The sequence below is a fragment of the Mobula birostris genome, chromosome 19 (assembly GCF_030028105.1).
Source record: "Mobula birostris isolate sMobBir1 chromosome 19, sMobBir1.hap1, whole genome shotgun sequence".
NCBI classification, from domain to species: domain Eukaryota; kingdom Metazoa; phylum Chordata; class Chondrichthyes; order Myliobatiformes; family Myliobatidae; genus Mobula; species Mobula birostris.
Window position 1 is genome coordinate 61,795,359 of NC_092388.1, and position 25,313 is coordinate 61,820,671.

The window sequence follows — 25,313 nt, forward strand, 5'->3', positions numbered from 1 at the left end:
GTGAGGACCTCTATACAATTGCTGTCACTAAAGAGGGAGAAGGTGATGTGAAAACAAATAGGCCTGGTTCTTGAGGGGTGCAACCCAAGGTACTAAAAGAAAAGGTGGAAGTCATAGAAGACGCACTTGTGATAATTTACCAAAATTCTCTGGACTCTTGGACAAGTCCTGGCCAATTGAAAGACAGTAAATGTCACAAAACTGTATAATTGAGGATGTAGGCAAAAGGTCCTATACATCCAGTTAATTTAATGTCCATTAAGCCAGTTAACTTAATGTCCATAGCTGGGAAAATGCTTGCAGCTATCTTTAAGAAAGAAACAGTGAGACATCTGGATAGAAGTGGTTTCATCAGGCAGACACAACATGGATCATGAAGGGCTGTCCTGTTTGACAAACTTACTGGAGTTCTTTGAAGATATAATGAGTAGTTGACAATCAGTGAAGAGTGGAGTGCTGGTGGGGTCAGTTCTGAGCCATAGCTGTTCATAATACTTTAATGATTTGGAAGAGACAAAATGTGGCATATCCAAGTTTGTTAATGACACTAAATTGAGTGATAAGTGATAAGATGAGTTACGTGAATGGGCAAAGGTCTGGCTGATGGAGTACAACATTGGTAAATGTGAGGTCATCCACGTTGGAAGGAAAAATAGAACATAAGATTAATATTTAAATGGTGAAAGATTGCAGCATTGCATTGTGCAGAAGGACTTGGGAGTGCTTGTGCATGAATTGCAAAAGATTGGTTTACAGGTGCAACAGGTTATCAATAAGGCAAATAGACTGTTCATTGCTAGATGGATTGAATTTAAAAGCAGGGATGTTATGCTGCAACTGTGCAGGGTACAGCTGAGGCTGCACATAGTGTACTGCATGCTGTTCTGGTTTCCTTACTTGAGAAAAGGTATAGTCGCTTTGGAGGTGGTGCAGAGGAGGTTCACCGGGTTGATCGTGGAGATGGTGGGGGAGATGGCAGGCCTACGAAGAGAGACTATGTTGCTTGTAACTATACTTGCTGGAATTCTGAAGAATGAGAAGGATAAATAAGACAAAGGCAGGAAAGTTGTTTTCACTGGTAAGTGAGACTAGAATTAAAGGACAGCCCTCTAGGTTTGGGGGAACAGATTTAGGACAGAGATGAGGAGAAACTGCTTTTCCTACAGATCAATGAATCTGTGGAATCCTCTCCCTAGGGAAGCAGTAGAAGCTATCTCATTAGATATATTTAAGATACAGTTGGATAGATTTTTGCATAGCGGGGAATAAAGGGTTATGGGAAAAGATAAGTAGGTGGAGATGAGTCCACAGTGAGATCAGCCATAACCTTATTGAATGATGGAGCAGGCTCGATGAACCAGTGGGCCCACTCCTACTTCTATTTCTTGTGTTTTATTTTCCTGACTATAAAGATGATGCTAGAGTGTCAATTGCTAATCTAAATGAAAGTGTAATGATTCAGAAAAAGGAACAAATCCACCTATGAAAATCTTAACAAAGCATTTTCCAGAAGTGGAAGGTAGAAATGCTACAATAATTCCCATAGTCAGACCTGTCCATGTTCTTGATGACAGATTTTGGCATTACCCAGATCAGCAGGAATTTTCTGCTAATTCTGGACATAGTCCTCTAGCTTTGATGATCTGTGCAGGAACTCAGTCACCTAGATGCCATGGCAAGTTGCATCAAGAGATGTGGTTGAATAGATCATATTTCTCATTGACCACTGTAAGATTGATTCAATGGTGATATCTGTTGCTAGTGATTCTCTGCAATTTGGAGGGGCTTCCTCCACTGGGTTTGATGGCCTGGCTATCCTTAAGGAGATAGTTGACTACAAATTTGCTTTGCATTAGTCCTATGGACTCTGAGCATTTCATCCCTCTCTGAAAACCATTGGATTTCCTTCACTCATTTTCTTGACATGGTCTTGACTTCTTGGCAAGAAATTTTATTTTTTTTAATGGTTTAGGTGCATTTCTGAAGACTGAAGACTCTCTTGTTGATCACAAAGTTAGAGTAAATTCTTAAGTTGACCCTTGTTTTCATTAAACTAGTCCTAGGGTTTGGTGAAGAAGTTTAAGAGCTGGAGCAACACACACAAAATGCTGTTCTGTGTGTGTTGCTCTGGACTTCACCATCTGCAGAATCTCTTGATGTAAGTTTAAAATCTATCCTTGTAAATGCCAGGTTTGGAGCCTTCCGGTTGCAATAGGTGCTGGCTATTCATTATCATTTGGAAGGATAGAGACTCTGTCCGATTTACATAATACCTTGTGTTTTCTGGTTGCTAGAGAAACAGAGTGTTTTATTTACTTGGGAACCTTTTAGCTTGTATGCTGAAGAGCATAATGGATCTTGTGAGCAGTTGATCATCAGTCTTGCAGCTGTCTGGGCTCTTCATAACCTGGGTGATGCAAATCTCCTTTAAATCTCAACTCCTTATAAAATAATCTGGAAGGCATCAGGGGATCTACTGAGATCTTTCCAGATGTTCTTGTATTTATCACATGATCTAAAAATTGAACAGTTACAAGGCTAAATTCAGCACAAGGCGGAGGAGGAGGAGGAGACTGAAGAAATATGTTGTTCTTCCCTGCAGTGTAACTGAATATTTGTCATAAGCAAACATAACATTCTGAAGACACCAGTTTTAATATTGTAAAGAAACTATGGAGTCACTCAGTCACTGTTTGTACTGGTCTATTCTCCTTCTTAGACCCAAGTCTGGTTTAAGATATTGTGAGTATAAACTTTATGTAAAAATGAACACTGTTGTAACTGATATTTAGGATTTGAAAACACAAGTAGTGTCAGAAGAATTTTGCATCATAACTTGTGTTGTCTGTCTTTCTTATATAATTTCCAGGAAACCTTTTCAGTCTGTACTTTATATTTGAGGAGGGAGTAACCTGGACTAAATATACATTTTATTGTGGGATGTAACCTGTGTCGCGTATTATCTTTAACTCTCATTTGCTCATGCAGCTTTACATCCGGGAGGTTTGCACGTGATCTGTTTTGGTATTGGTAATGTAGTATGAATGATATTTCTAAGAAAAAAATAAAGGCAAACCAGCCATGTGGCCCTGGAAGGTGCCTGCAGTTAGGTTCATCTCTTTGTTGGTTTACCGATTACACACAGAGCACGAGGTATTTAGTCATGTCCAACTGAAAATAGCACTGTCACTGGGCTTGAATGGCAGGGCATATTTGCCTGAAAAGTAATAGCCACCTGTTACTAACAACTGTTCTACAGATGATTTGTTGTTGACTCTGTCGTGCTTAGGAATTCCTATTAATTTGTGTACTGAAAGAGTGGCCAAAAGATTGTGAAAAAGGCTAGGTGAATCACATGTTGCAGCACAAGATCACATATTAGGTTTCTTATGACTGTCATTCATAACAAAAATAAGAGAGACTCCTATTTAGTGCTCGAATTTAGGTTTTTAAATGTTTTTATAAATTATTTCCCACCGAAGTATTCTTGTCTAGCAGCAATTAGAGAAATGTACTCTCTGTTTTGCAGTCTGGATATGTATGTGTCTCATAAAGAAGACATGTAAGAGCAGCAGTGTGTGAAAATGCTAGGCTTTGGTCCCAGTTGTTTCCTGAGCCAGACTGCCTGACAATAAGCACCAGAACCATAAGGTCTGCAAATCCATAGACATTGGTCTTTGGTCCTCTTTTATTTTTTCAAGGTGGAACTTAAAGATCAGGTTGTTGCTATACAGGAAGTCAGGAATGAGTTAGAGGTGAATTAGTCTTGTATGAGTCAGGATATAAACAGCAGTGTTTTTCTCTCTAACTTTGAGCAAATGCAGTGGTAGTAATGATGTAATGGGATAAAAACAGAAAATATTGGAAACACTCAGCAGGTCAGGCATTATATGTGAAAAGATGAGTAACGTTTTCCACAGTTGCTGCCTGACTTGCTGAATATTTCTAGTATTTTCTGTGTTCAGTTCATATTTCCGACATCCGTTTTGTAACGTTCATAGAATCCTGAGTAACATACAATATAAATCTGACTTTCTAGTGTCAGTAGGAGCTTGAAAAGTGCATCAGGTATGCATTGTGCAGTAGACTTATTTACATAATGACTACAAAATTAATATAGACCCTTCTTTGGGTAACCATTCCATTTATATAGGCATTCATAAATTAATTTTATCAATAAGTTGGAAGGTACAGAAAAATCATTTAATATGGTAACTATACCTCCAAATGTCACTAGAGACAAAGTTTCTCAGATATTTTATATTTGACCTGGGGACATGGAATATGCTACCTGATGCCACTCAAAAAAGTGTACAGCTAATTACCTTTACCTTAAGTTATATTAAGCAATGCTATTAAACAACATCCAGAAGGAAAGTCTTTTCACCAATTCACCTATATAATTGGGATGTAATAACTTTCCAATTAGGTGAGCTCAGCTTACTACTTTAATGTAGGGTTTTCTTCTGCAGATATTGCCGAGTTATCATTCAATGGGCAAGATAACTGTAGGTTAAATTTGTGAAAGCTTGATTTCCCAGTTCAAGATTGTACTATCTTTGTATGAAAGATACTAATCTTAGCTAACTGGTATGGGGCATATATGCCTGCATTGTCGAAGTGTTTGTTGGAAGACAAATGCTGACATCCTGAGAGAAGACGAAAAATTACTAGCTGAAGCTGGATCACTCTCCTGCCAGCAGTGTGTCTATACTCATGACAACACTCAGCAGCAATTTCATGATGGGAGCTGCCTGCTTCTGAATGGTATGAGACAGAGTTCTGATGGGAGTGGAATATATTTTATCAATAAAATCCATAGACTTAAGTTGCTCTTTGCTTGCATTTTCACAAAAATAGAAAACTGTTCTAACAATTTCTGTTCATGAGAATGTTGTTATCTGCTAGTATAGGGATGACCATAACCTTCTGACTGGTTTCATGGAAGATCTTGTAAGAGACTGGAAAGAGTCTCTGACACCTCTATAGGTTGTATACTGTGCCAAACATACCACTCTAGCATCCCTGTATGAACTACCCATCACAATCCTGTGCAGAATTAATTGTCATCGAGTCATACAGCTTGGAAACATGCCCTTCGGTCCAACTGATTTATACCAATAAAAATTCCTATCAAAGCTAGTTTAATTTGTCTGCATTTGGACCATATCCCTCTGAACATTTCTTTTCCACGTATCCGTCCAAGTACCTTTTTGCATATATGTAACTTCTTACTTTGGTTGCTGACACATCAACTTCCCCACCTCTCCATCCTAAATTTATTCCACTGGGGTTGGGTCTCTCCCCATGTAAAGTATGTACCACCAACCTAGCATCTATGCCAGGATTAGTATTGACGCCTTTTTATTTATCTTCCTGGCTAGACTCTTCTACCTCAACAATGTTGCAAGGAAAATAAGATCTGCTGTAACTTGTAATGCTGAAAGTGAGAGGCCATAATAACATTAAGAACAATGCACTGATAAGACTGGTAATACTGAGTAGACATGTACATAGGTGGAGATGGTATTCAGTACATTAAAGGGGAACGTGTCTGAATGCATGAGTTAAATGCATGAAGATCATCACTTCTGAAAGGGTTATGTGCTTCATAATACCCATCCTTCCTTCAGAGAGAAATTCAATAGGATTGAAAGGGTAACTCCTCTATATTCAGAAGGCTTTTGGTTCCTGCTAATTTTAGCAACAGCTAGATCAGTGAAAACATAATGTTATCAAAAATAACTGCCGTCCTTTACTGTGTGTGCGTGTATACAGAAGATTGCAACATGTCAAATGTTGTGTTTTTATTTAAGAAAGTTGAAAGGACAAGCCATTATCTATCTAGATTTTAGCAAGGCTTTTGACAAGATCCCACGTGTTAGGCAGGTCTGGAAGAGGAGACTACAGAGAGTCCACGATGAGCTAGCCATTGGGGTACAAGATTGGCTTCGTGGAAGGAATTAGAGGGTGCTAGTGGAGGGTGATTTTTCAGATTGGAGGGCTTTGATTGAAGTGATGTGCTGCATGGATCACTTCTAGGCCCTCTAATGTTTGTTTTATGTTTCATAAAGATGGTGCACTCTTTCAACTGGGTACAGTATTATGATTCAATGTTTCTCAGGTCAGATTGAGTTCCTGGATACCTTCAGAACTAGCGACAAGCGCAATGCATTTTGCCTTTTAAAAAGAAATACGGGCTTGTTTAGCTTTAAGAAGTGCTGGCCATTCATAATATTGGCCTCCTGAAGCATGTAGTAAATTGCAGTAAAATGCAGTAGCAATCATGCTAATGAGGAAGCATCATTAAATTAGTGTATTGTCCACATTATGTTCAACTGACATGGATTAAAGGCACCTCACAATTCCTACTCCCAAGGAAAGGAGCTATCAAATTTACCCACATAGCCTTTCCAAGTCAAGTCCAGCCAAGTCACTTTTTATTGTCATTTTGACCATAACTGCTGGTACAGTACACAGTAAAAATGAGACAACATTTTTCAGGACCATGGTGCTACATGAACAATACAAAAACTACACTGAACTATGGAAAAACAACACAAAACTACACTAGACTACAGACCTACCCAGGACTACATAAAGTGCACAAGACAGTGCAGGCATTACAATAAATAATAAACAAGACAATAGGCACAGTAGAGGGCAGTAGGTTGGTGTCAGTCCAGGCTCTGGGTATTGAGGAGTCTGATGGCTTGGGGGGAAGAAACTGTTACATAGTCTGGTCGTGAGAGCCCCAATGCTTCGGTGCCTTTTTCAAGATGGCAGGAGGGAGAAGAGTTTGTATGAGGGGTGCATGGTGTCCTTCATAATTCTGTTTGCTTTATGGATGCAGCGTGTGGTGTAAATGTCTGTAATGGCAGGAAGAGAGACCCCGATGATCTTCTCAGCTGACCTCACAATCCGCTGCAGGGTCTTGCGATCCGAGATGGTGCAATTTCCAAACCAGGCAGTGATGCAGCTGCTTAGGATGCTCTCAATACAACTTCTGTAGAATGTGGTTAGGATGGGGGGGTGGGAGATGGACTTTTCTCAGCCTTCGCTGAAAGTAGAGATGCTGCTGGGCTTTCACTGCTTCGCTTTTGTAGGTGTCTAGCTTTGTTAATTTATCAAGTTGATCACTAGTCTGATATTTTATATTAACTCTGATGTTCTATCTGAACTGACAACTCTTTTTATAACATGAATTTAATGAATTTTTAAGAATTGTTTTGCTGACTTGGGGATCATATATAGTAACTTCTTCCTTGAAGTAGCTCGCTGACTATTTGAGATAATATATTTGTTCTATTCAGAATATCTTGGGTCTAAATTTTAATGACACACAAGGAAACAAACTTTTTAGGATTTTAGTAGGAGCAGGAAAGAAAATGGGAGAAACAGGATGTTAGCCATATTAATAGGTAAGAGTCACATTTGAGACTGAGATTGAGGGCAGTGTAAAATGTTTCCAAATTGTGCACTCCTAATTCTTTGTGACAGAAGACCATTCCTAGATACAGGACCAATATTCAAGTCAAAATCAGAATTCAGGTTTGGAATGAGTCATAAGCTGTTGAATGAAAATATAAGTTTGGTATAGTTATTGAATTTGGCCATCTGTTGCTTGTCCATATGTTGCCCATCTATTACATCATTGTAAAGCAATGGAAGTTTATTTATGTTTGCTATTAACATTCAGTTCTTTCTCAGTGAAGTTCAAACTTCAAATTAAAATTTATTATCAAGGTACATTTATGGTACTGTATACAACCCTGAGATTCATTTTCTTGCAGGCATTCATGGTAGAAACAAAAAATACAATTATTGAAAAACTACACACAAAGACTAACAAACAACCAATGTGTAAAAGAAGACAACACTCACAACACGCTGGAGGAACTCAGCAGGTCGGGCAGCATACATGGAAAAGATCTGTCGACGTTTCCACGGATGCTGCCTGACCTGCTGAGTTCCCCCAGCGTGTTGTCAGTGTTGCTTTGACCCCAGCATCTGCAGATTATTTTGTGCTTGTAAAAGAAGACAACTGTGTAAATACAAACAAACAAACAAATAAATAACTAAATAATACTGACAACATGAGTTGTAGATTCCATAAGTTACAGAACCAGTTCGGTGTTGAGGTGCATGAAGTTATCCATGCTGTTTCAGAAGCCTGATGGTTGAAATGTGGTAGCTGTTCCTAAGCCTGGTGATGTGGGACCTAAAGGTCCTGTTCCTACTTACTGATGGCAGCAGCAAGAAGAGAGCATGGCCTGGATGGTGGGAGTTCTCATTATCTTAATCGAGCTCTCCAGTGTCTATAACTCAGCCATTGCGTAAAAATTGCCATTTGAACACTGGTAAAGTTGAGTTCATTTCAATCTCAACACCTCAGTTATCAACTTGTAACTTGGGCATTATCTGAAGTTGATTAGATTGTTAAGAAATATTGAGTCAGATCATCCCCAAAGTGAGCTTCAAAGCAAATATCAGAGTGATACCAATTAGTGTTTTCACTTTTGTGACATAAATTGACTTTGTCCCTTCCTTAACTCATCTGCTGCTGAAACACTTGTCATTTCTTTGTTATCTCTAGCCTTAGCTACCATTAGCATTCATGGCTAGCTTTCCTTGCTCTATTCTCCATAAACTGAAGGTCATCCAAAACTCTGCCCTCTAAGTCCTATATGGCAAACATATCTATACTTTCTGACCTTCACTGGCTCCCTGCTGAGTAATGCCTCAAATTTAAAATCCTTGTCTTCTGATCTCTTTTCGGTCTCTTTATATTCTATACTGCCCACCTCCAGTTCAGACCTGTTTATCACACTTAATTTTATTGTTCCAGTTTTGCCCTTGCCTTCACCTGTCAAAGCCCCAGACTGAAATTCTGTCCTTGTGTAGTGGAGACTGAAGAGATTGCAGATGCTAGCATCTGGAAAATGCAAAAAGCATTGGAGGAATTCAATAGGTGTGGCAGCATCTATGGAGTGTTACGTAAACGGCAACAATGAATATCAATCGAGACAGGTTATATAAAAATAACCAAACATTTATTAAGCACCGATAAACGATATGGGAAAAAAGAAAACAAACGAAAACTTTAGCCAGAAGTTAACGGATATGCAGTCATTCACCAACTCGCCACTCGGCTCTGGTTCTTAAAGCGTTAAATGCAAAACCAGTTCTTAAAGCGATACAGTCAGATATAGTTCTTAAAACGATAACTTTGAAAGTCCAACAGTTTTACACATTTAATTGGGAGAGACTCCTCTGGAGAAGGATTTCTTCACAGACGCACCTTTACTGCTGGTGCTGTCCATGGGATTCACGATGCCGAAAATAAACAGTTTAAATCAACTGACCCTAAATTCCTTTAGAGAGAGAGAGAGAGAGAGCACCTTTTTGTATGAACTCTTTGCTCTTTCTGGGCAAGAGTTATCTCGATGCAGGTACTCCTCCAGTGAAGACTCAATAAGGTCGATTCCTTATTAAACTGCCAAACGATGCCGACTTCTCTCGATCCTTCAATAAATTCTTCACTCTCCCTTCAACTGTTGAAATTGAGTAAATTGGCACATCCAGCCACAAATTTCCAGTCCGAGTAATATGGAATCTTTCAACAGAACGCACAACCGTTTTAAAAAATGAAACTGCGTCACAAAAACAAACGCAACAGAAACGGAGGCACAGCATGTTCTACCTGGAAATCTACAAACGTAAAAAACCCAGTGCATCACCTGGGTCGACCCTTATATAGTCACAGGGCACATGTCATCACGTGACCTCACATCGGCGGGAAAATCACATCAGGTGACCTCCAAAAGACCATTACATCATTCTCACAAAAAAGACAGATCTCCTTGAGCATGTAACAGGAGAAAAATGTGTTTCTCCTTGTCTACCTCTTCCTCTGTACTTAAGACTCTCTTTGAGATCCACCTCCTTGAACTAGCTGTTGGTCACCTTCACTAATATATCTCTCAGTCTTAAAGCCAAATTTCCTTTGACAATATTCCTGTCATACATCTGAGACACTCCATTATGTCATAATCTCCCTCTAAACAACAAGGTCAGAAAAATCTATAGGTAGCAAAATAAATTTGTGAACTATTTTCAAAAATTAACAAAGCCCACTGCTGAATGTGAAGGTATACTTTTTTGTATAGTGTGTATTGATCAGCAAATTGCTTCTGGCACTTCATAATACATGGTACTCTTGCAAAAAGTGGGATCCGGTGGTGTTGCTGGTGGGTATGGTGTACATTTGACTACCACTTCCTTTAAATTCATACTGTACACAGTGCAAGCCACTCAAGCAGAAGAAAACCTGTTTTAGTGAATCCTGTAAAATTGTGAGAGCTCAGAGTTTGGCTCGAGGAATTATTGATGGGTAGTAGCCTCTTAAATTATGCATCTATTCTTCCTTACACCCTCCTTTGCTAACATAGCACAGCTACATCACAACCCTAGCTCCAATCTCAATCTCTGTGCCTTGCACAACCTTCTTTTCAAGCTACAAGCCACCACCTCCCACCAGCCCTCCATCTCCCAGTTTCTTCTCTCCCTCCACCCTCCCCTTTGCCCATCTCATCCTTCTCGTCCTCTGCCTTCTCCTCCTTCCTTCCTCTCTACCCCTCCCTCCTTCCTGACTCCCCTTCCCCTCCCCTTCCCCCTATCCTCTTCCCTCCCCACTCCCTCCCCTCCCTCTTTCTCCTTCTCTTGCTTCCTCTGCCCCCTCTCCTCCCTCCCATACCCCTCTCCCCTCTTCTCCCATCCCCCTCCTCCTCCCTCTCCTCCCCTCCCCTCTCTCCTCCCCCTTTCCCCTCGCCCCTCTCCCCTCTTCCCTCCACCTCCCCCTCTCCTCCCCTCCTCCCCTCTCCTCCTCTCCTCCCCTCTCCTCCTCCCCCTCTCCCCCTCCTCTTCTCCTCCTCCTCCCATCCCACCTCTCCACCTCCCCCTCTCCTCCCCTCCTCCCCTCCCCTCCCTCTCCACCCCTCCCATACTGCCCTCCTCCCCCTCACCTCCACCCTCTTCCTCTCCCCTTCCCCTCCCCTTCCTCCCCTGCCCTTTCCCCTCTTCCCCCTCACCTCCCTTCCCCCTCCCCACCCCTCAGCTCCCTTCCCCCTCCTCACCTCCCCCTCCCTTCCCCCTTCCTCCTCCACCACCCTCCTCCTCCTCACCTCCCCCTCCCTTCCCCTTCCTCCTCCTCACTTCCCTTCTCCTCTCCCCCTCTCCTCTCTCCCCCTCCCCCTCTCCCCCCCACTCCCCTACTCCCCCATTCCTATCTGCTCATTATATATTGGGGTCCTCTTTACTTTCTGATCAGATTGTGTAATCTGCAGCCCTTTATTACCTCCACCCATCATCTCTCAATTTTTATCACAATCTCCACCCTTCCCTTCCCTCCCCTAACAAGATGCCATCTACCAATTCAGGGGTCCCCAACCTTTTTTGCACCACGGACCCGTTTAAAATCGACAATATTCTTGCGGACCGGCCAACCCGGGGGGGGGTGGGGGAGGCTGGGGGAATGTTCGAGTAAGGTTAAACTCACCTCAACATGTCTTTTACAGTTAGGGTTGCCAACTTTCTCACTCCCTAATAAGGGACAAAAGTAGCAGTCAAATCCCGGGACACTGTATCCCAGGTAGACTACCATGACCATGAAGCCTTGCGCAGGCACATGTGTGCGCATGTGCGTACGTGCTGATTTTTGTTCCCAAATCGGTTTTGCCTTCATCTTCCCAACTATACTGTACATACATTATTTCTACTTTATATAGGCTGAGTATTTATCATATCATTCCTGCTTTTACTGTATGTTAGTGTAATTTTTTTTTGGTTTTATGTGTTATTTGGTATGATTTGTTAGGTTAAGTTTTGGGTCTGGGAACACTTAAAATTTTTTCCCATATAAATTAATGGTAATTGCTTCTTCGCTTTATGCCATTTCGGCACGAAAGGTTTCATAGGAACGCTCTACCTTAGCGGGGGAAATACAGGACAGTTGGCAACCCTATGTTCAAGTTCAACAGTGCGTGACAGGGAATGAGGAAAGGTGCAGCTGACTCATATCATTTCCTCACAGCCCGGTAGCACATGCTTTGCGGCCCGGTACCTGGGGACCACTGTACTAATTAATCCCTGATGACCTGGATTCACCTATCACTTGCCACCTCTTGAACACACCTCCCATGACCTCTTTATATCGGCAATCTCCCCTCTACTCTTGCAGTAAAGGTGAAAAGACTTAACCTGAAACATCATTCATCTATGGAACATCCCTTTTTGGATGCTGCTTGCCCTGCTGAGTTCCTTCAGCAGCTACTTTGTTGCTCCAGATTCTGGCATCTACAAGCCTCTAGTGTCATCGGATTAGTTTGCCTTTTTGTTAGGATTTATAAGCCAAGTCATTCTTCTTGTAAAGCAAAGAATGTGTGATCATTTGTACAATTTGTTTTATGACAACAAATTTAAAGAATTAAATCAGTGATAATTTGGTTGAAAGTTAATATTTCAAATGAAGGATTTTGGATGAGAAACAGAATCACTAATTCAACACATGAACAAGAGGCTAAGAATTCAAGAATTTTGAGATGCAGTCCAATTTGGTCTATATGTAGCTTCTGCCTTTCTTAAAACAGTCTGTGTGATGTGAATGAGTCCTGCATTGGAGAGGTTTTACACTACAATATATGTAGCCTGGTTTAGTGGCTTCAGACTGGATCTAAGCAGAACAGCATCTTTGCCTTACATGACTTAACCCTCTTATTCTTAAACCAAGCACACATATACCAATATCTGATATGCCACTGGGGAATGTAAACTGTGGTAGTTAGAATTTGTGAGTTCCTGTAGTATAGTCCAAACGAAATCATCAACTAATGTCGATCAGAGAAGGAAAAGTAACATCTTTACTTCATCTAGTCTGTGAATTACTTTATACTGATCACTGTGACTGAGGTTTAACTGAGTCTTCGGTATGAAGGCAGTTAGGCATAGAAAAAAGATCTTGCAATACTAGTGAAGTCCAAATGCCATGAATTACTTATTAAAGACAAACAGTCAGGACTTCCAGATTGGAACTAACCTATTTCTGGTTTGCTATATTAAAAAAAATAATGTTTAACTTTTCTTTTATTTAGCTGGAAAATGACTGAAACCAAACAGGAGAATACACCAAGGCTTAGTCAGTGTATTACAGAGTCATGGATGAGTTGTGCAGTGTTTTTTAAGGAAATGTCCCATTTCAAAAAGCAAAACCCTGGGAAGGTAAGAAACTTTCAATTCCCTTCAAATCTAAAATGTAGACCTCCACTTTTTACAAAAAGTAATTGTAAAAAATGTGAATCTGTTTGGTAGCTACAATTTGGGATGAAGCCAGTTTATTTCTTTTCTTTCTTCTACTCCATATTATTTGTGCTGTATCACATTATGTACAAGAGATTACAGTGAAAAATTAGACATTTTTGTATGTTTAAAATTAACTGATGAATTAATTTTATTTTTAACATCTAAACCATTAATGTTATTTGTCCTTGTAGATGCTAGCAAGAATCATTCCTTCTTATAAGTGATATATGGGGCATTGGAGAAATTTTAACCAATCATACATTTGAATTGGGAAGGTACATAATTAAATGGTCCATTCAGAATTGCCAACCATTTTCTGCCCAGTTCCTAATTAGTATCTTAAGTTGGCCTTTTATGAATGTATTTAGGACACATGAAGACTTCCTGCTCAATAAATATTAGTAGGGAAACAAGGCCTAAAAGATTAGTCAAAGTTGTTTTTATTCAGTTCAAATGGAGTCAAAGAGCTGCTTCTACATGATAGAACAAGAATGGGCAGTGGGAGATCTGCTTCAATATTTTCTTGCAACTTGAGTAGTTTGTTAACCTTTTAATTTTCCCTTTCTCTCTTTTCTACAGTTTTGCCTTCTTGTTTGTAGTCTCTGTACATTTTGTGCCATTATTGGACGCTACATACCTGGTGCCGTGGTATCGTACGTCTTGTGTAAGTACCCCTGCTGCTGTTAAAGAACTATCTTCAGTAGTATATTTTTGTTATATATGTCCTCATGTGGTTGAAAATTAGATAGCTGCACTATATCAAGTGGGACAGCCGAGCATTTGAAACATTACAGAAATGTACATAAACAACAGAATGCTTTTTTTCATAATTCATAATCATAAACCAGCTTTTGTGGGATTTGGATGGTGTATTTTAATTAACTGTTCTGATTTTATAGCTGCTGTTCATAATAAACTTAAACTTTTTTCTTTTAAAATTACACAATCTTGTCAAGTTGTCAGTACCAGGGCCTCAATTGTTTGTTTAGTGTTTCCAGCTACACCCAGCATAAAGCTGTCCATGTATATTATATGTCAGCATAAAATATAAATGGAGTTATGCTCAGTACTTCCCACTGACCTGTGTATTTTATTTTTCTTAAAACATTTTAATCATTCTTGTATAGATAAATACTAATTCAGGAGCAGGTTTGCCTTTTGCTACCATAGAAAATTGACTGCCCAAGCCTAAGATTCCTTTCAGCTGTCAAATCAAAACAAATGCACTTTGTCAGTCTGTGACTTAGATCCATGGTTAATGTAAATGGAGAATGTTCTGATTTTTCTGTATCACTCCATTTCTGTTTATTCAGCAGCAGAAATATTAATGGGATTTCTATGAGCTGATTACTTTTTATAATGCAGCATTGTCATCTTGTGCACATTCACATAAAGTGCAGGATTTTCTTTTTTGTCACAATGACAACCTGTTTCTTCACAAAACGGAAGCTCAATGCTAACAATAGAAGTCAGCATTGTTAGAATCCTCTCTCCAGCACTGTGCTGAAATGGATAGCAAAATACTTGCAAAGTTCACTGATTTAATAGACTAGATGATGGTGTCTGTTTCTCTGCAGAAACAGCAGCAACTGCTGGCTGATCTCAGTGCCACAAGATAAACAGGTAATTCAAACCCTACGATTATGCTGATGCTTACTGGGATCCTGGCTGCCGCCTGACCCAACATGAGCTGGTGATGTCGCCAGTTGATGTCTACATTAAAATGTACATCCTCGCCCCATAGAAATCAGCTGAGGGGGTGGGGAGGGAGGGAGATATATAGGAAATTCTAGAGCTTAATGTTTAAACAGTGAAGGCATCTCTATGGAGATTCAAAAATCAGGAATGTGCAAGAGGCCATAATTGGAGGAGCAAAAAGATCTCAAAAGATTGTAAAACTGCTGGACATTAGAAGGATGGGCAGCATGAAGACTCAGTAGGGAATTTGAAAAAGGATAAGAATTTTAAAATGGAGATACTACCAGATAAACTTTTTATCAACATAACTTTTCCATCAAGACAATCTACTTTCAACACTGATATTGCCAACGTCTGATACTATCTCAACTCTTTGACTGCTGAAATCCTTATCCCTGTCATCGTTACCTTTAGACATAACCTCCAATACCCTTCTGATCACTTTTCCATTTTTGACCCTCATAAACCCTGCTGGTTGTATTCTAAACTGCATCGTGTGCTCATTTCCCCTGTGATCATTAAACGATCATTGGCATTGGTCAAAATAAAAAGTGAAGTAAGCACATTGGAATGAATTGCTTCAAGGATTTTAGTGGATTTAGTTGTGATGGTTCTCTTCAGGCAGTAGATCAAGCGAGATTTTATCCCTTTTTTTTTTGGTTGGATTTTAATCTTGGTCCTGAGGTAGAAATCAGTCTTTCATTGCAAATCGTCTTCAATCCCTTTGATCAACTTCAGCAATGTTAGTTATACCTACAATTAAGGTTGATTTTGTTGATTCCTGTCCTAATTGATTAGTTGGGGGTGGTAACTACTCAGACACTATACGACGTATTCATTTTTTGCATTGCTAAGTAGGTGTCTGTTTGCAACTTCACTGGAGCAATTTGGCACAAACTCTGTGAGTTTTGGAGCACAAGCCTTCTGTATTAAGGTAGAATATTATCAGGTCTCATTGAGTTTTCTGCATCCAGTACTGTGGGCCATTTCTTGATATCATATAGAAAGAATCAAGCTGGCTGGAGATGGGCTTTTTTGAGGAGGATTATATATTAATGAAATACTTTACCCTTGTCAATGATACTCACATGTTAGAATTCTATCTTCACTGAGGATGCTCCTGGTGATTCTTTCTCCCATTATATATTGTCCACCATGATTTGCAATTGATGTGGCTAGATTGTAAAGCTTTAATCTGATCTGTTTTGTGCATTTTAATTGTTTTTAAAAATTGAGATACAGCGCAGAATAAGCCCTTCTGCACCACTTAGCAACTCCCGATTCAATTCTAGGCTAATCATTGGACAATTTACAATGATCAGTTAACCTATCAACCAGTACATCTTTGAACTGTGGGAGGAAAATGGAGCACCCAGAGGAAACCCACACCATCATGGGGAGAACATACAAACTTTTTACAGGCAGCAGCAGGAAATAAACTTGTGTTGTCTGAACTGTGAACTGTGAAGCTACCGTGCCAACCCAGTGTTTAGTTTTGTTCATTGTACACTTTTAGAACATACATTGCAGGTTCATTGGGTTGGGATCTTATTTTCAGTGTGTACTTCTGGCTTGCCCTTCTGCCTTGTTCTTTGAACTAACTTGGGGCCCTGGCAACTGAAGGATGCACTGGACCAGGGGAATGGTGTACAGTTCTGAGAACTAGAGTTTTCAGCTGCCAGAACTGCTGTATCTAATTTAGTATATCTGTGAGCCACACAGTGAAGAGCATATTCAATGTGAATTTGAGAGTTTGGCTCCACAAGAACATTATGGTGGTCACTCCTATGATAGATCCATCTGCCAGAATGAGACTGGTGAGAATGAAATTGTAGGTTAAACCTTTTCTGCCTTCACAACCTTCCACAGATTTAGACAAGTGGCTATATCCTTGAAGGCTCAGCTAGCTCGGTTGGTAGTGGTGCTACTGAGCCACAATTGGTGTTGAGCTTTAAAGTCTCCACTCCAGAATACATTCCGTATCCTTGCTCTTCCCAGAATTTCTAAGTAACATTAAACATGAATGAGCACTGTTTATCAGCTGAGAATTGTCTGTTGTTAGCGGCTGAAGGTTGCTTTTTCCTTTTTCATTCATGGGCTGAAGACCTCACAAGCAAGGCCAGCAATTATTGTCAATTCCTAATTGCATTTTGAATTGATTAGCTTTAAGAAGGCACTAAGGAATCAACACATTCCTGTGGGACACAAAGTCACAAGGTCCATTCTCGGTAAGTGAAATCACCGGAAAAAATTACTGGTAGATGCAAAGGCAGCTTCTTTATTCGACAAAACAAGGTACAGCAGGCATCATATGGAAATGCTATTGGTGGAAAGGTCTGCTGGCCCAATGTGGGGCTCGATATTTATGTACTAAACACAAAGGACAATTCCATATTTACAAAGTATAAACAATACTTTCTTTTGAAGCTACATACAAACTTCACACCTTCTGCTTCACATCCATCCCACAGATGTCAGCAGCGTCTGGACTGGGATTCACAGCTTTTAGGAATGTATTGTCCCAAACTAAATCCACAATACACAATCCTCAATCCACAAGGAACAGAAGACTGGTAGCCAAAGCTATTTGCTAAATGTAAATGATCTAAACCCAAAAATCACTCAATCAGTCCCTCCTCTTGGCCCTCCTGGACAAAAATAAATTTGTACCAGGAAAGGCCAACCCGATTCCTGAAAGGGCCCAGCTTGTTTAGGTTTGCTCTTCATTCAGACTGGGGATGACTGCCTTCAGATACTGTGTGCAGTCTGAAACGTCACTGAAGTTGTGGAACGTGCTGTCTCTGTTTTAACTTAAAAATCGCTCCCTATCTATTTTCTAATATCATTTCTATTCTATGCTATTAAACTAATCATCTACCTTCAGCAACCAGTCTTCATTACAAAGTATCATCATCATCACACCTTAGCATGCTGTTCACAGTTTTCCATCATGCTCTCTGTGTCTTCTGCCACGTTCTTGGGGTTTTCTGCCTTTGTATTTCTTCCGGGTATGTTTTCAGCAGCTGTGGTCAGGTCTGGTATGGCCAGCTGGTGTTCCTCTCTCAGGTTCTCTGTAATTACATGGTTACTAGGTACACTTCATCCTCTGCTCTGTCTGTGGGAGCAACAAGAGGGTAAGTCATATGCTTTAACCTGAGTCCAGTGTTTCCACTGGCTGCCTCACCTAGTCTATACACAGACACAAGTATCATTGGTTAAGAGTACCGTCTGTGGTCCTCTCCACCTGGGGGCAAACCCTGGCCTTTCTGGTAGCATCCTCACCATGACTTAGTTGCTGGGCTGTGGAAGGACCATCTCCTTTCCCTCTGACTCTTTCTGATCAGTGATTCGCTGCTGTTGTTTCGCTTGGTCCTTCAACACTTTAAATTGATTACAAAGGCCTTTCACATATTGTGTCATTCTATCCCTGTAAGCCCCAGGCTCCCTGCAACCTGTAATTACCCCATGATATAACTTCAGTCGTATCTGCCTAATACATGGTGGGGCCACCACTATACTTACCTCCCCGTGTTTCCAGCTTCCAACTGTTCCCTCCTTCGCTCCCTTTCTCTGCCACCTCTCTTTCTCTTCTGCCTCCACCTCTTCATATAATTTTACTAAACTGGTTCCTGTCCTTTCTTCCTGCACATTTGCAATTTCAGTTCTTGTTCTTCTGCTCCCTTATTCGCAGTAATGTCTGCCCTCAGAGGGACTGGAAAAACTTTATGTTCTAGAGACAGGCCATTCAGGATTGTTGCAGGGCCCGCCACTATGGGATGCAATCTTGGCATGGTCTTAAGGGCGTATAGCATGATGTTAATGGCTATTACTGGCCATGTGGGCAAGTTAGTAGTGGCTGCAGTCACTCTGAGTATCCCTTGGTGTTTTTGTTCCTTCATTATACCCTGGACAGCTGTCAGTGCGTCAGTTTTTATAGGGTACTGCTTATAGGGTTTACCTAGGTCCCCATCTATTTTAACTGGGTTTATCTTTACTTGACCACAATCTTGTTAGTGTCTAGCCCACACAGCTGGGAACTGCTGACAAAGTAACCCATAGACACCATCCTGGCTCCAGTCTCTGGTGATCAGGGCAGCTGCGACTATGCTAGCCATGTTGGGTATTCTGTTGGTTGTATGCGTTCATTGCCCCTGACTCGTCCATATTATTCCTCCCTTTCCTGAATCTTTAACAACCCCGCTTCCCTTGGGATGTCTATTCCAAGGACCGTGCCCTCATTATTTGGACATACCCAGAAATACACTGGAAGCTGCACTCCCCTAATCTCAAGTATTTGTGACCTGCTTCTTTCTGCTGTAACTGTTTTCCCTCCTACATCCCGAATATAAATGGCCTGTCCGGTTGTTGGCAAGGGTAAGTCTGTTATCGATACCCATGCCCCTGTGTCCACTAACATACTGCATTGACGTCCCCCTAACAATGCTGTTGTGTACATCCATGGGTCACCAGTGCTGGCAGTGGGGCCCACCGCCACATCTTTTTCTGACCTAGGAGCCATCTTTACCAGCTCTATGATCTGATCGACAGTCAGATTGGTCAGACTGGGCACCAACGGGGTGAGAGATTGCATGTCTGCTGTGACATTCACCTGTTTTTCTTTCCTCTTTTTTGGACACTGCCTCCAGCCATGTTCCAATAGGCCGCACCTGTAGCATATCAACTCCTTTACCCTCCCACATCTCTGTTCCGTGCTTCGTGCCCTGGTCACTGGCAACCAAAACAAACTGTCTGGGACATCACCTCAGCTGCATCCACTATAGCCACTTTATGCTATCTCTTGCACTTTCTTCGGTCTATCTCACTCTGGCAGAGTAGGTCGACCCCACCGTTATGCCTAAATTTAAAACTTCCTGGTGGGCTGAGTTCAGGCCTTCCTTCAGCATTTTCAGGAAGACTTGGTCATCCCTCCCTGGATTATCCAAACCGGAATACTCCTTATATGCTCGATATTTACTTTCTGCATAATCCATGGCTGTCTCATCAGCTTTTTGAATCACTGCCATTATCGGTTCCCAGTTACTCTCACCTCCCCCCAGTCGCTGCCTAACTTCTCCCTTAAAGAAGCGAAATCTCTCATTACTGGCGTTCTTGGTAGTTGCCCATGTACCATCCCGCACCCCCTGGGCCATCCTATCCCACATATTCCTCGGGCACTTTGCTTTTACCAACGCGTGTATATCTTTAGGGTGCATCTGGCAAATTTTAACCATTTCCTCGAGGTTACGCCAGAATTCTGAATTGCCACATGCAACTTTAAGTGAGGGCAACTCAGACAAAATGCTCTGTTCCTCCCCGGCAGTGAAGGGCTTATGAATGGTTGTAATCAAGGTCAAGGGCTGGCTTGGATCATCAGGATTCTTGACCTGGCACTGCCTGACCTTAATAGGCAGGTATATCTGGGTAAAACCTCTCTATACTTCCCACGCTACGCAAAATATAAAAGACGGGTACCAGTTAAACAGCATGTACTTAAAACTATGAAGTGTGTACTCTGCAATCAGCCACTTTTGAGCATCTGAACTCATGATGCCTGCTGTATTCCTTTTCATCACACTTGCAAGACGTATACGCTAAAATGCAGCTCACTGATTGAGTATACATGCCCCCACTCTGGTGTCCCGAACCGCCGGTAACCACCCTTCGCATTTGGTGGCTCCATCCCAGCAAATTACCACGCAAAGTTTTGTCTCTTACATAAACACACGTGCACGCGCACACACTATTTTTATATCTATCAGTTCAGCTCTCCGCATTTGTGATACTTCAGGTTCCTGTGTACCACTGACCCAAACAGATTCAAGTGTGAGTGCTAATTTTTAAAAATACTCACCCACTTAGACTGCTAAGATCGTTGGCCACACGATGGGTCACAAAGATATCCCACTCCTGACACCAAATGTTGTTGTGTGAATGAAATTGCCAGAAAAAATTACTGGTAGATACAAAGGCAGCTTCTTTATTCAACAAAACAAGGTACAGCAGGCATCATATGGAGACGCTTTTGGTGGAAAGGTCTGCTAGCCCAATGTGGGGCTCGATATTTATGTGCTAAACACAAAGGGCAATTCCATATTTATGAAGTATAGACAATTCTTTCTTTTGAAGCTACATGCAAACTTCACAGCTTCTGCTTCGAATCCATCCCACAGACGCCAGCAGCCTCTGGACTGGGATCCACAGCTTTTAGGAATCCATTGTCCCAAACTGAATCCACAATACATTATCAAGGAACAGAAGACTGGTAGCCAAAGCCATTTGCTAAATGTAAATGACCTAAACCCAAAAGTCACTCTTAACAGTAAGGACAGCATATTTCTTTACCCAAATACTGGTGAACCAGATGGAATTTTGTCCATGATGGAAACAATGCAATCAGACTTCAAGAATAATGCTAAGAAGTCTCATGAATACCATTCTGCCACCACTTCTAGTGTGCCAGTTGTGTTATTAAAGCAGGATCATTTTAGAGGAGGCTGAGGTGGTGGCTGAAAATAATGATCAATATATAGAATAAGTATATACAAGCTAAGATCAATCAGACACTGATTCTGATTAACCATGGTGTGAGAACATCCTTCAGGAGGGTGAACCCATGCAAAGCATCTGGTCAAGATAGTGTACCTAGCCAAGTACTGAAGATCTGTGCTAATCAACTAGCTGGAGTATATACTGACATCTTTAACCTTTCACTTCAGCAGTCTAAAGTACCATACCAGTGCCCAAGAAGAACATGGTAACTTGCCTAATGCCTATTGTCCAGTAGCATTTATATCTACTGTGGTGATGTGCTTTGAAAGGTTAGTAATGAAGCACATCAACGACATAAGCCAATAAGACATAGGAGCAGAATTAGGCCATTCGGCCCATTGAAGCAGCTACGCCTTTCCATCATGGCCAATTTATTATCACTCTTAACCTCATTCTCCTGCCTTCTCCCATAATGTTTAACACCCTGACTAAACAAGAACTTATTAACCTCTGCTTTAAATATACTCAATAACTTGGCTTCCACAGCCATCTGTAGTAATGAATTCCATAGATTCACCACCCTCTGGCTAAATAGTCGTCCCTCTATTCTAAGGCTGTGCCCTCTGGTCCTAGACTCGCCCATTGTAGGAAACATCCTCTCCATATCCACTCTATTTAGGCCTTTCAATATTTGATAGGTTTCAATGAGATTCCCCCCTCATTCTTCTAAACTCCAGCAAATGCAGGCCCAGAGCATTCAAGTGTTCCTTATATTTTCATTTTCGAAATCATTTTCGTGAACCTCCTCTGGATCCTCTCCAAACCTAGCTCATCTCCCCGTAGGTAAGGGGCCCAAAACTGTTTGGACCCAAAAGTGCCATCTGACCAATGCCTTATAAAGCCTCAGCATCACATCCTTGCTCTTATATTCTAGTCTTCTCAAGATGAATGCTAACATTGCATTTGCCTTCCTTACCATCAAGACAATCTGCAAGTTAACCTTTAGGGCACAAAGACTCCCAAGTCCCTTTGCACCTCTTATGTTTGAATTTTCTCCCCATTTAGAAAATAGTTTATGCCTTTATTCCTTCTACCAAAGTGCATGACCATGTACTTTCCTACACTATATTCATCTGCCACTTCTTTTCCCATTCTCCCAATCTGTCCAAGTCCTTCTACAGAATTACTGTTTCCTCAACACTACCTGACCCTCAACCTATATTTGTATCGTATGCAAACTTGGGCACAAAGCCATCAATTCTGTCATCCAAATCGTTGATAACCAACTGCTGCGTAACACTACTGGTCAACAGAAGCAAACTAGAATAGGCCCTTTTCATTCTGATTTCTTGCCTCCTGCCAGTATCCATGCTTGTATCTTTCCTGTAAAACCTTGGGCTCTTACCTTGTTTAGTAGCTTCATGAGTGGCATCTTGTCAAAGGCCTTTAGAAAATCCAAATAAAAACATCCACTGACTCTCCTTTGTCTATCCTGCCTGTTATTTCCTTCTTATTTGCCCTACTTTATCAATTCCATCCAAGTACTCTGAAATCTCATCCTTAATAATAGACTCCAATATCTTCCCAACCACTATGGTCAAGCTAGTTGGCCTATAATTTCCTTTCTTCAGCCTTGCTTCCTTCATAAAGAGTGGAGTAACATTTGCAATTTCTCTTTCCTCTGGAACTATTACAGAATCTAGTGCTTCTTGAAAGATCATTATTAATGCCTCCACCATCTCTTCAGCTACCTACTTCAGAACCCTGGGGTATAGTCCATCTGGTCCAGATAACTTATCTCCCTTCAGACCTTTCAGTTTCCCAAGTACCTTCTCCTTGGTAATAGCCATTCTGCCCCCTGACACTCTCGAATTTCTGGTATACTACCAGCATCTTCCACAGTGAAGACTGACGCAAAATACTTACTAAATTCATCTGCCAATCCTTTGTCCCCCCGTTACTGCCGCCCCAGCATCATTTCCCAGCAGTCTAATGTCCACTAGCACCTCTCCTTTACTCTTTATATATCTGAAGAAACTTAAGGTATCTACTTTAATATTATTGGCTAGCTTACCTTCATATTTCATCTTTTCTCTTCTTACGGGTTTTTTTAGTTGACTTTTGTCAGTTTTAAAAGTTTCCCAAAACTTCTCACTATTTTTTGCTATATTGTATATCCTCTCATTTGTTTTGATGTTGTCTTTGACTTTCCTTGTCAGCCTCATCCTCCCTTTAGAATACTCCTTCATCTTTGGTATGTATCTATCTATCCTGTGCCTTCTGAATTGCCCCCAGAAACTCAACCATTGCTGTTCTGCGTCATCCCTGCTAGTGTCCTCTTCTAATCAACTTTGGCCAGCTCCTCTCTCACATCTCTGTAATTCCCTTTACTCTACTGTAATACTGATATATCTGACTTTATTTCCTCCATCTCAAATTGCAAGGTGAATTTTATCATATGATTACTGCATCATAAGGGTTCCTTTACCTAGAACTTCTTAATCAAATCTGGTTCATTACACAATATGCAATCCTGAGTTGCCTTTCCCTGAATGGTCTCAACCACAAGCTGCTCTAAAAAGCCATCTTGTAGGCATTCTACAAATTCTCTTTCTTGTGATCCAGCACCAATCTGATTTACGCAATCCACCTGCATATTGAAATCCCCCTGTGACTGTCACAATATTGTCCTCATTACATGCCTTTTCTATTTCCCATTGAAATTTATATCCCACATACTGGCTATTGTTTGGGGGCCTTTATATAACTTGCATCAAGGTCTTTTTACCCTTGCAGTTTCTTAACTCTGTCCACAAAGGTTACAGCTTCCAGTCTTTTGTCACCTCTTTCTAAGGATCTGATTACATTTTGTAGCAACAGAGCCACTCCACTCCCTCTGTCTACCTGCCTGTTCTTTTGATACACTGCCTGATGAGTGACTTGGATCTGCTCTAATTTGCCTAGCATCATAATAGGTCAACAGCAGATGCCATTTCATTGGCTCTTTACTCTGCTGTAGAACATCTGGACAGTGAAGATGCATACATCAGTTTGCTCTTCATTGGCTACAGCTCAACATTCAACACTATCATCCCCTCAAAACTAATCACTAAGCTCCAAGACCTAGGCGTCAATACCTCCTTGTGTAACTGGATCCTCAATTTACTCACTTGCAGTTCGTATGTTTGGCAACAACATCTCCACAATCACCATCAGAACATGAGCACCACAAGGCTGTGTGCTTAGCCTCCTGCTCTACTTCCTTTATACTTATGACTGTGAGGCTGACAGGTGCAATACCATATTTAAGATTGCTGACAACGCCATTGTCGTTGGCCAGATCAAAGATGGTGATGAATTGGCATATACTGTAGGAAGGAAATTGACAATCTGGTTGAATAGTACCACAACAAGAAGCTCTCAGTCAATGTCAGCAAAACCAAAGAGCTTATTATTGACTACAGGAGGAAGAAACTGGAGGTCCATGAGCCAATCTTCCTTAGGAGATCAGGGTGAAAAGAGTCAAAAGCTTTAAATCCTTTGGTGTTATCTTATCAAAGGATCTGTACTGGGACCAGCATGTAGTTGTCATTACAAAGAAAGCACGATATTGCTTCTACTTCCTTAGAAGTTTATGGAGATTTGGCACGCCATCTTAAGACTTTGATAAACATCTATAGATGCACAATGGAGAGTACCCTGACTAGTTGGATTGTAGCCTGGTGTGGAAATGCCAACGTTCAAGAATGAAAAAACCTTCAAAAAGTGTT

The 25,313-nt window shown here is 41.0% G+C and overlaps 1 protein-coding gene across 1 annotated transcript in view; it reads left to right on the plus strand.

Moving 5' to 3' along the window:
* Positions 1-25,313, plus strand: part of retreg1 (reticulophagy regulator 1) — a 119,392-nt gene that overhangs the window by 80,722 nt on the left and 13,357 nt on the right. Inside the window, exons 4-5 of the mRNA XM_072283728.1 lie at positions 13,149-13,275; positions 13,936-14,020. Coding sequence (XP_072139829.1) covers positions 13,149-13,275; positions 13,936-14,020 — 212 coding nt within the window. The remainder of the gene's footprint in view (positions 1-13,148; positions 13,276-13,935; positions 14,021-25,313) is intronic.